The sequence below is a fragment of the Stenella coeruleoalba genome (assembly GCF_951394435.1).
Source record: "Stenella coeruleoalba genome assembly, chromosome: 15".
NCBI lineage: Eukaryota > Metazoa > Chordata > Mammalia > Artiodactyla > Delphinidae > Stenella > Stenella coeruleoalba.
Genome location: NC_137161.1, coordinates 21,297,231 through 21,313,337, shown reverse-complemented (window position 1 = coordinate 21,313,337; position 16,107 = coordinate 21,297,231). Strand labels below are relative to the sequence as shown.

The 16,107-nt window shown below is 50.6% G+C and overlaps 1 protein-coding gene across 1 annotated transcript in view; it reads right to left on the bottom strand.

The window, feature by feature from the left end:
- TGM2 (transglutaminase 2) overlaps positions 1–4,822 on the bottom strand; it is a 33,311-nt gene extending 28,489 nt beyond the window's left edge. Inside the window, exons 1-2 of the mRNA XM_079946499.1 lie at positions 4,679–4,822; positions 1,037–1,216 (exon numbers count right to left, since the gene is read on the bottom strand). Of these exons, the coding sequence (XP_079802625.1) occupies positions 1,037–1,216; positions 4,679–4,688 (190 nt within the window). The 5' untranslated portion in view covers positions 4,689–4,822. The remainder of the gene's footprint in view (positions 1–1,036; positions 1,217–4,678) is intronic.
- Positions 4,823–16,107: the final 11,285 nt, after the last annotated feature.

The following is a 16,107-nucleotide window of genomic DNA, read 5'->3' as shown; positions in this document are numbered from 1 at the left end:
GTAGGTGTGTTCCTGCCAGAAGGGAAGGGGGAGGAAGGAAAGGAATGAAGGGGATATCCGTGGCCGGTCTGCAGGCACTGTGATAAGCTTTATCAAACGGCCTCCCAGGTAGTACGGGCCTCAGCCTGCTTGCTCTCTGACCTCAGAGACCTCAGAAAGAGCTAGAGCTCACCTTTCCCACACTTGGGCCAGAGTCCCAGCCAGGCGGCCCCTCTCTGACCTCAAGGGAGTGGTTCCCATCAGAAGCCAAACCCAGGGATTCGGCATTTAAGGCCACTTTCCTGGGAATAGCAAAGAAGACTGGACACTGGGCATCTGGGGATGGGGTGGTTGGGGCCTCAATGTCCCTTCATCCATCACTGGAGTCCCTGGAGCAAGACCAGCAAACAGCTGCTAACATCTGCAGAGCACTCCCTCATGTCAGGCCCTTCTCACCTAACTACCTTCCACCAGGAGTGCTTTACCTCAGAGAGGCTAAGCAACTTGCCCAGGGTCACACAGCGGGTAGGCAGTCTGGTCCACACCAGAACCCAGGTCTGTCTGTCCAGCTTCTGAGCCTGAGGCAGCCTCCCAAGGCTTAGAGAAAGAACCAGGGGAACATAAAACTGCCCATTCAGAGGGCTGGAGCAGCTGGGGTTCTCTCCACCAACCAGACCCTCTTTGGGCCTGATCCCAGAGGCTTCATCAGGTTGCGTGGGTTTGCGGGGGGTGGCTGTTGATAAGAATTGGGAAGTTGTTTTTATGTGGGAAAAGGCAGGCAGGACCTTGATGGACCCGTGTGGTGGCAAACCTCCCCCTCAACCCTGGTGACAACAGGTTGTCAGGAACCCAGGCGTCCAGAAGCACAGACTTATCTACAAGACTGAGGGCCTGCGGAGACATCTCTGCACTCTCTGGCCTCAGTTCCCTCATCTGTAAAATGGGTTATGACTGCTGGGAATTTCTCAGGGGGCAAAGAGGAACGGCGTCACCTGTCCCATGGTCTGTCAGGGGACAACGAAACCACAGAACAGGGAGGTGCGGGCGTGGGACTCACCAGTCACGGCACAGAAGGTGAGGCTGTCCACGCCGGCCTCGTAGTTTCGGCCCTCGAAGTGCAGCGTCAGCCAGAAGGGCTGGCCCCGTCGCACCACCAGCTTCTCCCTGCACAGGTCAGCCGTGTGGTGGTCACGGCCATTGGCCTCCAGCTCCAGGTCACATCTCTCCAGAACAAGATCTGTGGAGACAGATCTTGAGCCGTGGTTCCATCCCTCAGCCAGCTGTGAGCCCTGAGCTCCCTGGACGTGAGGGGTTCAGGGCGCCCCCTGGGAGCCAGCCTTCCCAATCCCCACCCGCCCTGTCCCCCAGGGGCTAACTGGGCCTGAATCTCCCCGACTCTTTTTTTTTTTTTTGGCCATGCTGCGTAGCTTGCAGGATCTTAGTTCCCAGACCAGGGATTGAACCTGGGCCCACTGCAGTGGAAGCCCAGAGTCCTAACCACTGGACCGATGGGGAATTCCCTCCCCAGCTCTTAATCACAGGTTGCGTGCACTGCGGCAAGTGGGGAAGCTTTGCACCTCCCAGCCGTGGACCCTCAGGCAACTCAGCTTTTCTGGGCCTCACTTTTCCCCATGTGTCCACAGGTGGGGACAGCAGGACCCACCTAACAGGGCTGTGGTGAGCCATTTAGCCCGGTGCTCGGCTCATAATAAATGTCTACTGAACACGAGCTAGTCTATTGTGATTGGAGGGCTCTTTTGGTAAAAAGGGGGGTGGTGTTCGGTATCGATTAATTACACAGGCTTTGCCTTTTAGGTTCAATTTCCGATTTCCAGAAAATACAGAGGACTGAGGAAGATGTAAACACAGAACCAGGAAGCAATCCACAAAATTCATACTCTGGGAAACTATAGGTAAAGTATTCGGTTTCTTTAACCAATAAATTACAAAAAAAAAAAACCCAGAAAAGACAAGAAAAAAAAGTTGAAGGGATAACCTATAGACTAAGAGAAACCTAAAACACATTACAACCCACTGTGCTGTGTGACGCTTATTTGGATTTTGATTTTAAAAGCTATTTATTACATGCATGAGGCAATTAGAAATTTGAATACTGATGTATAATGGTGATATTAAGGAATTTTTAATTTGTTTATGTCTAAAAAGGAGTCCTTATTCTTTGGAGAGATATATTGAAATATTTACGGATGAAATGATGTGATGCCTGGGATTTGTTTCCAAATAATGGGTTGTGGGGTGTGAGGGCAGGAGGCAACAGGAGCCATAAGTTGGTGGTAGCTGGGACCAGGTGACGAGAACATAGGCATTTATTCTACTGTTCTCTCTACTTTTATGTATGTTCATTATTCTCCATAATATAAATTTTTTTCAATGACAGAGGTTTTGGAGTCTTCTGGACCTGAGTTTCAGTTCTGCTGTGCCGCTGTGTGATCCTGGGGAAGGTGTCTCTCCCTCTCTGTGCCTCCTTTACTGAAGCATCAAAGGGCTGCTGTGAGGTCTAGCAGAGGACACCCTTTCCCCGGGGCTGAGCCCAGGGCAAAAGTTTGATATGTGAAAGTTCTCTTTTCCCATATTTTCAGAGGGAGCTGAAGACCAGGGGAGGGACTGGGGTGATGGGAGAGTGAGGGTCAAATCTCATAAACCTTGGCAAGTTCAATCTGACCTAATCAAGGTCAAGATTAGGGGGACCGTAGGGTGAGAGGAGTGGGCAAGGGAGATGCTCAGAATTATGGGGCCCTTAAGAGTATGTGGTCCCACTGAGGCCCAGGGGCAGGGATTTGCCAAAGTCACCCAGCAAGTGGGTCCTTCCACAGGGACATACATGCAGGTCTCCTCCCTTCCGCCATGGAATAGCCCCCAAATGAGGCGCGAATTGCCCAGTAACTGCCGAGGGCTTTGACATGGATTATCTCCACTTAAACCTCACAACTACCCACCTACACAGCTACTACCACTACCTTCACTTTGTAGACAGAGACATTACGCGGCCCCAGGTCTCACGGCAAGCACAAGCTGAAGCTTTGGGGTTTGAATCCAGGGCTGTAGGTTCGGGAGCCCGCACTGGTAACAACCTCACTCACAGCTCAGGATTTGTTGTCCATCCCCCTGACCCCCTCCACCCCTCCCATCCCCCACCCACGTGCCGTGTTGTTTCAAGCCTAGGAGGAGACCTGGAGGAAGTTGAGGCCCCTGCAATCACAGCAAAAGAGACCTCCGCTAGCCACAGGGAAGAACTTCCTGCTGGCCTGTTGGGGTGAAGAAACACTGTTTTGGGAAACTTCAACTCCAGAGAGCTTAAGCAAGAAAGAGGCCACTGTTGTCCCCCTAGGAGACCTTAGGGAGATGGTCAGTCCCTGGTCTGGGGCAGATGCAGCGCTTTCTCACTCTATTGTCTGAAGAAAGATTTCCAGAAATCATGCCCAGCTCTAGAGGTGCAGAAACACTGGGGTCCAGGATCTTAGGATTTCTGCACTGAGAAAGGACCCGAGGTCTTCTAGGCCACCGGGACCCCTGTAGGAAGTGGCCACTCTGGCAGTGGGTCAGGGGGCTCATCATAATTGGCATCTCCAGAGTCCCCCAGGTCTACTGAACCCCACTCTTGGGGACAGGGTGGGAAACTGCATGGGGCACAAGTGGCCGCCTAGGTGACGCGTCACACCCAGCCCTGAGCTGGCTTTCCATGGCATGTGTTGGGGAGCCGGATCCCAGAGAGGGACAAAGGTGGCCCGAGATCACACAGCAGGTCGGGCACGTCGGTGGTTCCCCCCGCTTGTTCCTGCTCCACGCGCCCCGGGTCCCTCTCCATGTTCGCTCTGCCCACCCTCCTTCCTGGGGGCTGCGGTGGTGCAGAGGCCACCTCCAAATGGACTTGACCCAAGAGTCAGCCAGGATGCTGAGTCCAGCAGCATTAGTACAGGCGCATCTCCCATCGTAGAAATCCCTCCTCTGAAATGGTAGCCCTGCCCGTGTGTGTGTGTGTGTGTGTGTAGGAAATGAATTGAGTTCCTTCTCCAGTCCTTTCACAGATGTACTGAGGACTGGCATTACTGTCCATGTTTTACAGGAGGGGAAACTGAGACTCAACCGGTGGCCAAGGACAAGGGTTGCAGAACTTGAGGGCAGGGAGGGACCTAGGAAAGCAAGTCTGCTCTCAGGCCTCTCCCCCATAGGATGCTGGGAGCTCCTCTCTGGCCCCCAAGGCCAAGGAGACAGCCAGGCTTGGGTTACACACCACCACGGACTAACCAAAACTAAGTACTTGAGCCCAGGCCAGCACCCTCTGTACAGCTTCACGCCTGGCATGCAGCAGGGAGCCAGCTCCCACTAACTGACGGAGGACAAGTGACAATGGTCTGCTAACACAGTACTTTACCGTTCATAACATGCCTTCGTGTTCCATTGCCTCATCTGATCCAGGAAGGCAGAGGTTAATGACTATGCCCTGGGGATGGGGAAGCTGAGGCCCCAAGCAGAGCCAGGACTGGGAGCCCGGCACCTCTCACCCAGCCCAGCCCACCTGTTGCGCTCCAAATCGGGGACTTAGGGATTGAGCCCAGCCCGGTCCTGACCCCCACTGCACCGGTGGGACCACAGAGATCAGGTAAGGATGGCTGGACCCGGGGCCCCTGAGCGGTCGCAGCGGCGCTGACCCTGATACTGCACTGACCCTGATACTCACCCTCGGCCATGGTCGGGTGGTGGCTGTGCTCTTCAGACCCGTGGCAGGACTCTCCAAGTGCAGACCACTAGCAACGGGCAATGCAGAGGCTGAGACCGACGGTGAACTTATAGCCCGCTTAGGGGCGGGCTAGGGGCGGGGCCTTGCGGGAAGGCGGGGACCTGGCGGGGAGGCGGTGTCCTGTCTGGGTCCACGCTCCTCTCCACCAGCCGGCTGGGGCGCACCCGGGGGTCAGGAGACGAGGAAGGAAGTGAAGGTTGGGCAAGGGCGCCCCCTGGGGAAACAGAGCAGGGCTGGGACGGCAGCCACGGGGACACACAGACCAGGACACCCAGACACACCTGGATACATAGAGTCAGATCTTGGGTAACAGAGACCCCTGGATACAGAAACACACACAGATACAGACACACAATTGCACCAGGACACACAGGCATACTTGGATACACAGACATGGACCCGCAGTCAGGTCAGACCCGGGATCAAGAAGACACATACACCGTCAGATAAAGATACACATGGAGCAGACACAGACACACAATCAGGGACGTAGGGTTGTGGACGCACAGAGACACAGACACACTGTGACAGATACGACAAATAAACCTGGACACACAGACACGGTGACGTAGACAGAAAATCAGATTAAAATCAGAGACATGCCTGTACATAGCCACAGCCAGACACACACGGACAGGTACCCACCAAGAACTACACACAAATAAGCAGGTGTCCGGATGCACCCAGCTCATAGACACACAGACCACACACCACCAGAGGTGGACACAAAATCAGATTGGGGCACTTACAGACACACAAAGGTGCAGATACTGGGAGACGGACACACAGACAGACATGGCCTCATGTACAAACATGCAGACACACCCACAAAGACAGACTCAACACACCTGTCTCTGTCGCAAAATCCAGAGACATCCCTCTATCTCATCCATCCCTCTATCCATCTAATCGTCCATCCATCTAATCATTCAATCATCCATCTACTCACCCATCCATCCATCCATCCATCCATCCATCCATCCATCCATCCATCCACTTACCCCTCCCCCACTCCCTCCCTCTACTGATGATGTTCCTTCAGGTCCAGCCTGTGCCAGAAGGAAACAAAGCCAACGTCCCAGGGACTCAACCTCTGACCTCTCACTCCTAGCACCCTAGGGGATGGGGGGATCACCCATTCTTCTCCCTCTGGTCCCCCAGCCTCCTATGGTTCTTAGCCACCACAAGTCCTGAACAGGGAGGGTCCTTGGAGAGGCAGGGGCCTGTGAGCCTCCTCCAGCCCTTTTTCCAGAGTAAGTTCCATATTTATGGATGGATTAGGCTACAAAATTGGCCCCAGTTTCCATTCCTGTGTGACACAGCGCAGGGAACAAACCTGTGTTGTTTTAGTAGATGTGTGTCCCTGAGTCAAATGGACCCTGCCTGAGGTCTTAGTGAACAAACTTACAACAGTTTGGGGCCCTGCTGACCCATAAAATTGCCCAATGGGTGAACCTTGTCATTGCCCCATCTTATAGATTGTTGTAGAAACTGTTCCCTACAGCTAGCGAGAGCTGAAAGGAAGGAGTGGTGTGCATGAACGTCAGTCAAGAAGCCAGGGTTTGAGATCACACTATGTAGCCATGGGCAGGTATTTTGGCTCTCCAGGCCTCAGTCTCCCCCTCTGCAAAATGAGGAAAAGAATTCCTCCCTCACAGGCCTGGAGTAAGACTCAACCATAATAACTGAGTTTGGGCACCTAGTACATAGTGATCACTCAATAACTGGGGCCTCTGAGTTTTGGAGCAAAAATGTGTGCCATGTGTCCCAGAACCTGGCTCTGAGAGTAGGGACCTCAAAGAGAAACAGGAGGCCCGGAGACGGTCAGGCTCTGCAGAAGGAAGGTTGCAGTCTCAGCGTTTCTACAAGAGTCAGACCTGCCCCACATGAAAGGATGGGTTTTGCCTTTGTCCATTCTTTTCCGTTTGGAAATGACATTTCTTCTCCACTTGGTACTAATCTCCCTTTATGACCCCCACTTGGGAGCTCCCTGGAGGGCAGGAATACACTGGAAGCTTTTACCCATCAGGTTGTTCCTGGTGCCCTGCATGGGGCTTGGTACAGAGCCCGAGACCTGTCCCTGACCACGCCAGCTGCCGCCTCTTCTTTCCTCTCCCTGTTTCTATAGAACTATGACCACCTAAGTGATTCAGGCTCTTAAGCAATCCCAGGGCTGTCTGAGTCAGAACTGGCTTCCTAGGAGTGACAATCGATAAAGACCAGACCACAGGCTGAGCCCAAAGACCTGGATTCCAGGCCTGGTGACCAGGGGGCCCTTGCCTCACTCTGGGCCACAGTTTTCCCATCTGCTCAGGAGGGTTGGGAAACCCTGCCTTGTCTTACCTCACTGTGCAAGTAAAAATTCAAAACCATTTTACTGAGGGGGAAACTGAGGCCCAGGGAGGGTGGTTGTGAGCTCAAGGTCCCCAGACAGTGCAGGAGGTGACCCTTCATCATCCCTTACAGGGGAAGTGCAGGGCAGGGCACAGCTGAGGTCATTCCTGACTGTGTGATCCTGGGTAAATTACTAGACCTGACCAAACCTCAATCTCCTTATCTATAAAGCAGGTACAATAAGAATCACCACTTCTGGGATTTAGAGATAATGTCTGTGCAGTGGGGGACACATAGTAAGTGCTCAGTAAATGCCACCTAAAACTTTTTATGATGATGTCATCAAGAGTCAAGGCTCCCCTTCCCCCACAAAAGGGAGATTCTGACGTGCGTAGGTGAAGCAGATTGCAAACAAGGTAGAATATTTGTATATTCTATAATATTTGGGGGTTTCTTAGAAGAACTCCCTGCCTCGTAAGTAAGTCTTGGACCCAGGGTCACTGATTGATGCCTGAACTCCCCCATTCGAAGGATCAGTCCTTCATTCCATAAGGATTTCCAGGCCTTGAGGTGGAGGCAAAGGTGAATTTTTAGAACTTTGGAATAACCCATTACCAGTCAGATATTCCGTTTAAATCTCACAATATGATTTTAGTCATTTATTTATTTATTTATTATTATTATTTTTTTTTTTGCGGTACGCGGGCCTCTCACTGTTGTGGCCTCTCCCGTTGCAGAGCATAGGCTCCGGACGCGCAGGCACAGCGGCCATGGCTAATGGGCCCAGCCGCTCCGTGGTATGTGGGATCTTCCTGGACCGGGGCACGAACCCATGTCCCCTGCATCGGCAGGCAGACTCTCAACCACTGCGCCACCAGGGAAGCCCTAGTCATTTATTAAATGGGGAAACTGGGGCTCAGAGGGGTGAAGTGACTTGCCCGAGGTCACACAGTCAGTAAGTCGGGGCATGGAACTTGGGCTTGGTTCAAAAGCCTGGGCTGGCTCTTCCAGGGTTCAGAGGTCAGTCCTATCCCACACCCCCCAACCCCATTCCTGCCCACCCAGGGATGGGGTCTCAGGGGCCTGGGTCCTGTCTAATCTTACCGCTCTTGGCAAGTGAGGCCTCCAAGAGCAGTGGTCCATGCTTGTGACCCATGGGTGTCTGGTGTACTGTAGATGTTCAATAAATGTCTATGGCATGAGAGAGGGAGGGATGAGTCAGAGTAAAAGGAAGAATGGAAAGAAGGAAGGAAGGGAAGAAAAGGAAAAGGATTAAGGTTCAGAGAGGTTGGGGAAACTGCCTGAGGTTACAGCGCAGCTGGGCTCCCAAGCCCTAGCTGGGCTCCCAAGCCCTGGCTGGGCTCAGCTATTCCCTAAGGACAACGGACCCGCAGACCAGAGATGGCCCTGGATGGCTGAGCTGGGAGGGGAGGGAGGGCTGGGCGGTAGCGGGTGGGACCGTAATAAGGAAATGGTCTCAGCTTTTCTACCAGCTGGTGACTAATGGCAAATGAGCAGCGTCTAGCAGAATCCCCTGAGGTGGGAGGGGCTGAAGTAGGGGTGTTAGGACAGGGGACTTAGGGAAAATGTCAAGGGGCAGGCATGACCTTTTAGGCCCTTTGAGAGGGAGTATGGTGGGTGGCCTCTCCGAGGCAGGACCTGGGTGTCCCAGGCTGTGGGGAGCAGAGAGCAGGGCACCTGACTTGGGAGGGCCCTCCCAATGTGTCCATTTTGCAGATGGAAAAACTGACCTGGCCATGGTGTCCTCAGCTCCACCCTTACAATGTGCCCCCCTCCCAACTCCCTGCCCCCAGCATAGGGTCTCAGCCCCAACTCTGCCACTTAAGCTCTAGGGACCATGCGTACTTTAGTTCATTTCTCTGAAACTTCAGTTTCTGTTTCTGTAAAAGCAGGAATCACAACCCAGCCCTCCTGGGGCTGATGTGAGAAAGAGAGGAGGTATGGCCAAAGAGAATCTTCTGAGAAGTGATCTGAGCTTGTTCCTCTCCTTCTGAAACCCCTGGGGCAAGGTATGAGCTCTTCAGCCTGGCATTCAAGGCCCTGCAGCTCTGGCCCAGCTTACCCTCCAATCGCATCTCCCACATTTGTATCCTCCAGCCTCACCAGACACACTACCGGCCCCCAAATGCACCCTGCAATTATCTACCTCCAAGCCTTTGCTCAAGGTGTGCCGTCAGAGATGCCCTCCCCTCGTCACCTATCAAAATTTCACCCAGGCTTCACGCCCCTCCAAAGGCCACCTCCTCCTAGAGCAGGATTTCCCTTCCCTCATGCCCAGTACCTGCAGGACACAGTCACAGTCTACGTTGTATAAGGACCAATGTGTGCGTGCGTGCATGCGTGTGTGTGTGTGTGTCTGTCTGTCTGTCTGTGTGTCTGTCTGTCTTTCTGTCTCCCACTGCCCGCCTGGCTCTTAGTGGCTGCTCAATAAATGTCTGTTAAATGAATAAGTGACCTGCGGCAGAGAGAGAGAAAGAGAGAGAGACAGAGAGAGAGAGACTTATTCAAGCTTGGGCCAGACTCAGGGGGTTACCCCAGAGCCTTGGTTGGCAGGATTTGTGGTGCCTGGGGCAGGACCAGGAGCCAGGGCATGGTGCTGGGGCATCTTTCAATTCTTGTTGCCTCCACCAGAGATGAGAGGTCTGGGCCCAACTTACTCTCCAGTCATATCTCCTACAATCCCAGGAGTAGGCAGACTCACTGCTGAGCCTCAGAGAGGGCAAATAGCTTTCTCCAGATCACACAGCAAGTTAGGGCAGAGTCAGGGTGGGGCCTCCAAACACAATAGAAAAACAAGTCCTGGCCTGTACCTCTACTCTCAATTTTGAAAAGGTAGAAAGGTGCTTTTATTTAACTTGGCAACAGGGCATTGCGTTGTAACTGGGAATGGGGTGAAATGTGAGACTCATACAATGGAACCAGGTTGAGTTGGTGTGGCAGGGGTTGACATGGGGTCCGAGAGCACTAGGCTGCAACCCTGCTCTCCCTCTCACTGGCTGTGTGGCTTCAAGTCTTTTTTTTTTGGCGGTACGCGGGCCTCTCACCGTTGTGGCCTCTCCCGTTGCGGAGCACAGGCTCCGGACGCGCAGGCTCAGTGGCCATGGCTTATGGGCCCAGCCGCTCCGCGGCATGTGGGATCCTCCCGGACCGGGGCATGAACCCGTGTCCCCTGCATCGGCAGGCAGACTCTCAACCACTGCACCACCAGGGAAGCCCCTGGCTTCAAGTCTTAATCTCCCATAAAAAGGGACAACTCTCCTCCACCCCCAGCTCACTGGGCTCAGAGGAGGAGACCCAAAGACGTGAAAGCCCCTCCCAAGGAGAGTAACGTGATTCTATTATTGTTGTCACCATTATGTGGTTACAGTTCTTAACTCTCCAGACACTCCGGGGAATGGAGAGTTTTAGGATTTTGGGGGAGTGGAGTCCTGACCATTTCAGGCAGCAAGATTTGCTTTAATCATAGGAAAACCCACTTCAGACCCTTACTCACAACCAATTATCACTTACTTGGCATACAATCCTAGCAAAGGCGTAACACTGTCACGGAAGTAACAGCCCCTAAAGGTTAGACGTTAAGACATTAGGACTGGAGAGAAGAAACACTAGAGGTGGGAAGTGCCAAGAGAGAGGGAGATGGCAGAAAAGCTGCACAAGCAGGTGCAGGAGCTCTGACATTGGTAAGGTCTAGGGCCGTCTGGAGTTGGGTAAATAGTCCAGCCTCATGGGGCAATCATCAGCGGTCATGATAGTGACCCAGAGGCATCCTATGAGTAGAAGGGACTTTGTGCTCTGCCCACAGAGCCCCTGAGACACTTTTCACTCCCTCCCTGCTTCTTTTAGCAGCAGTGCAGTTCAGCTGCAAGGACACAGGTATGGGGGCTCAACACACCTGGGTTCAAAGCCAGCTCTGCCATTTACTATCCTGTGTGTGATCTTGGCTAAGTCACAGCATTTCCAAGCCCCAGTTTCCTCATCTGTAAAATGGGTATGATAATAATCATGCCTACTTCTCAGGCTTTTTGTGAGGATTAACACCATGCCTGGTAGACAATAAACACTCAAAAAAGGGTTATTTGACAATTAAAAAAAATGAAGTAGCCATGCATCTACAACATGGAGGAACTTCCAAACCATTACGCTCAGGAAAAGAAGCCAATCTCAGAAGACCACATATTCTGTGATTCCATTTATATGAAATGCCCAGAACAGGCAACTCCACAGAGACAGAAAGTGAAGGAGTGGTTGTCAGGGACTGAAGGGAGGGGGGATGGAGAGTGACTGCTAATGGGCTTGGGGTTTCTTTGGGAGGGTGAGGAAAATGTTCTACCATTAGATTGTGGTGGTGGTTGCACAAATATGTGAATATACTAAACACCATTGAATTGAACATTATAAATGGATGAATTTTATGGGGTGTAAGTTATATCTCAACAACATGGTTTTTTAAAATGAAAGTGGATTTAAAAAACAAAACACAAGAATAAAGCTCTGAAAGCCCTGCAAATATTGTCCCATTTTCAAATTAAACCGAAGAGAAATACTTGCACATGTGTCCAAAGGGTCTGTAAAGGGAGGGTCTTTACATCATTATTCCTTCTGGTGAAAACTGGCCACAACCTAAGTGCCCAGCAAAGGGGGATGAATTAATAAGCCATGCCTGGGAATATTATATGGCAGTTAAAAACCAGAAGAAGTAGTCCTCTGTGTATGGACAATGAAAACAATTCCAAGTCATAATGTTGAGCAAAGAAAGTAAATTCTAGGACATTACGTAGGTTATGATTCCACAAGACTGTTCATTTCCCATGAGAACAAATAAGTAAATATATGTAAAATATGTAAACAAGTATACAAAAGGAGGTTTGGAAAAATTCTCTCCAAATTGCTGACGGTGATGGGAGGAGTACTGGGGCCATAATTAGGGGGTAGGTCGTGGTGATTTAAGGTGGTTTCAGTATTTCCTGGAAGGTGGAAAATTTTTAAGAGGGTAAGTGTTTTTATGTATCCCTTTGGTAATTAAAGATTAATTTTTCAAGAGAAAAAGAATAACCTGTTTACATTTAGAATTGAGCTTTTATAAAAATAGAAATACTCCAAAATAAAGATATTCTGGCAAAGAAGGTAGAAAAAATATAGACTGAGAAAAAAAAAAAGAAAGGAAATCTGCCCGCCGCCCTCCTCCAAAAAAGAACCAAACAAAATCCACAATCAGCCCATAAAAAAACCCCTTTGTTAGTACTGGTACAATCTTACAAAACCAAACCCAGGATCACAGCACATGAGTAGAGGAGAAATTCACAAGTGTTCCCACATCTGAAATTCGGAACTTTGAGAATGGTACGCTGAGTTTCTGTTTACGTCACAATCCTGTTTATGTCTTTAAATGCTTCTGGAGCACTTAATCCCAGTGAAATCCAAGAAAGTGCTTGAAAAATTTTTACTGTGTTAAAAGGAGGGTCAGAGAGGTGAAGTGACTAGCCCAAGGTCACACAGTTTAGAACGGGCAGAGCGATTGCTCTGAAGTCCATACCTGTAATCCATACTGCTGGAACTTCATGCCAGGTGAGTTAAGCCTTGGCATGGGGGCCCGGTTAAGCCCCCCTGGCCGTTTGGGTCTGTGAAGACATGGGGGATGAACCACTGGATTCTGTAGCATTACCCTGCATCTCCCCCACTGAGGCTAGGTCATTGGTTGTGTCTGCTTGACACACCCCGCTCAGTCAATAAGGATCAAACACACTTTCTTTCTTGGAAATAAATGACTGTCTAGGGCAGTGACTGAGCTTGTCCAGCTAAATTGAACACTTGTGTGGCTGAACTAATCATTGTTTCTCCCGCCTGTTTGATGAGCCACTCAAGAGATTGCCCGAACCCAGTGTTTGTAGGTCTGAAGAAGCACTCAGCTCGACCCCATTAGTCTGAAACACAGCTTTCACATCTGAGGGGAGGCTGCCATCACCATGTCCCATCGTCACAGAAGATGCAAGTTTTAGTCTCATTCCTGCAAAGGCAGAGCTCAGTATCCAGGATAATAAACCCCAAGGCTACAGGCCTCTGCAGTGGATGGAGTCCTCTTTGTAGACACAGCTCATTTGCCTCTGGGTAAACTGCCCTTTTCTACAGCCTTGATGGGGCTGTCAATCAAATGGCCCTGCCCAACCCTAGTTAAGGTGGGCCTGAGACCCAAACTCAGCCAATCAGATGCTCTCCTGGGACTTAGAATCTTCTGGCTCTGACACAAGTTCTAAATGATGGTTAGAGTTCGCTGGTTCATTCCTAAAACTACTTCACTTTTTTTTTTTTTTTTACTTCACTTTTTGTCTTTTCTGAAACTAGGCTTTTTTACTTTTGTTTGACTTTTTTTTAAGTCAGATTTATTGAGTTATAATTTACATGCAATCCGTTTCACCTTTTTGAGTGTACAGTTCAATGAGCTGACAAACATATACTGTCCTGTTACTATATCACAATCGTGATATAGAACATTTCCATTACCCCCAAAATTTCCCTCCTGCCCTTTTCCTGGCAATTCTCTCCCCACTTCCTCTGTCCCCGGCAACCACTGACTGATTACTGTTCCTACTCTTGTCTTTTCCGATTGCCGTATGAATGGAATCATACGATAGACACCCTTTTGAGTTTGGCTTCTCTCACTTAGCATAATGCATTTGAGATTCATCCAGCTGTTGCAAGTATTGGCCGTACCTTCCTTTGTGTTGCCAAGTAGTAAATATTCCATTGAATGAATACATCACAGTTTATTTCTACATTAACCAGCTGAAGGACATTTGGGTTGTTCTGGGTGGTTATAGATAGAGCTACTATAAACATAGAGGTACAGCTCTTTGTGTGGACATATATTTTCATTTATTTCGTGTAAATACCTGTAAGCCATTCCCATGTCCTTCCAAGTGATTTTTTGGGAAATTGTTAAGCTGCCCTGAGTCTGTTCCTGTTCATGTAACCAAAGACTGGAACGGACATTTCTCTTATTTAATTCTCCCAACGACTCTACGGGGTTTAGGGGTTGTTTTCCTCATTTTACGGAGGAAATCGAGGCTCAGAGAGCCTAAATAACCTGCCCTGGACCACGGAGCAGAGACTTGAATCCAAATCAAAGTCATGAAGGGAGCCATAGCTGCCTTTCTAAATCCCTGGTCACCTTGGTGGGAGGGGAGCAGCTTCATAATGCAGGTTCTAACACCTGTTGATTGACTGATGGTTGGTAGAATAAATGCTTTACTCCTTTTCTCTGGCCTCAGTTTGCCCATTTGAGAAATGACAAGGTTGGACCAATAATGAATTTCTGATGCTCTAGATTCTGTGATTTTGACATGCTGTGACTAAAATGGAGTCGTCTGATAAACGATTCCTGGGAAATGGAGCTGGTAAGGGAGCGGAGCCCAGCGCTCACCCCACAACAGCCACCCCAGATGGCTTCCTGATCTTGCACCCCAGCTAGCTGACCCGCAGAAGAGCAATTTGCACTCTCTGCCTTTCTGGCCTGAGAAAAAAAACACCCCTGTCACACTGGATTAGCATCACCCCTCTCGCTGAGAATCTTCTCATGGATGCAGTCCCCTCTCTTCGTCAATATTTTCGGAATGTTCAGGTTTCTAAATAAGACCTGACAGGTTGAGTTCTTTTTTTTTTTTTTAAGCTTTTAAAAATAAAATGAATCACCTTGTGCATGGTCTGGAGGCTCCAATTAGATTAACCCTGTCCTTTCCTAAGCAACAGTCAGGCCGTTGGCCTTGCTGGGGTGATGGAGAGGTGGGAGGAGGGAAGTGGCTGATGCCTCATCTCAGATCAAGTCCTGCATGAAGACCCACCTTCTTCCCAGGTCCCCATTCTACCTGGGCGGTACCCAGGCTTATCAGGAAACCCAGAGGCAGAGTGATGGAGAGCTTCCGGGTGCGATAGCTGCCCAACCTCATGCAAGTAACTTCATGTCTCTGCACCTCAATTTTCTCACCCAGATAATGGGTATAATGACAGTTCCAGCCTCCCAGACTTGAGAATAAATGTGCTATTGCATGGGATAGCATAGGTCACAGCGAGAGCTACACAAGTGTTGGCTGTTTTAATGACTCATTATTTTCAAGGGCTTCAGGTGCCTCAATTCCATCTGTTCCTGCAAGTCAGCTCTGGGGTGTGGGTGAGAGGGGATGCTAGCATCTTGTGCACCTACTGTGTGCCAGCTCTGTGTGAAGAAGACTTATGCATGTTCTTGCTTTTCGTTGATTTGTTTGCAGTCCCATCTGGCCCTACAAAGACCCTAAGTTGTCATTCTCTCCGGTAATTCTCTGTCTGCATGATGAATGGCTCCACCCGCCAATTTCCAATGAGAAGAGTGTGGTTGAGAGACAGCAGCAAGGTTGCCTGTGGTCACTGGATGGAAATTCTGGAGGTGGGCTGGACCCTGGGGTCTGTCGGGCAGTTTCACACTTGGTCTGCCCATTCCCTGTGGATCCCAGGATCCCAGCCCCATGTTTTGTTTTTTGCCACGGCGCACAGCATGTGGGATCTTAGTTCGCTGACCAGGGATCGAACTCGCGCCTCCTGCATTAGGAGTGCGGAGCGCAGAGTCTTAACCACTGGACCACCAGGGAAGTCCCCCAGCCCTGCGTTCTGACACATCCCGCCAGCTGAACACAATGGACCACCTCCACGTGCCACCCCCGACTCCCACCCTTTCTCAGCTGCCATCTGGCAACCCTGGAAAAAGTGCATCTTTCCAGACCAGCAGCTCCAAGACCCACTGGGACTGCCTTGCTGGAGCTCAGACAGGGCATTCTGCGGTACCCTGAGGACCCAGAAGCCAGCAGGACTTTGGCCTTCATTAACCCTCCCTCCCAGGTTCACAGAAAGCAGCCAGCACCAGCTCAGCCGCTCAGCCACCTCCAATGGCTTTTGTTAAAGCCTTTCAGTGCCAACCCCTCACCCCTCCCGCGCCTTTTACCGATGGGGAAACTGATGCACTTGCCCAGGACCAGGTCTGCCCAGCTCTG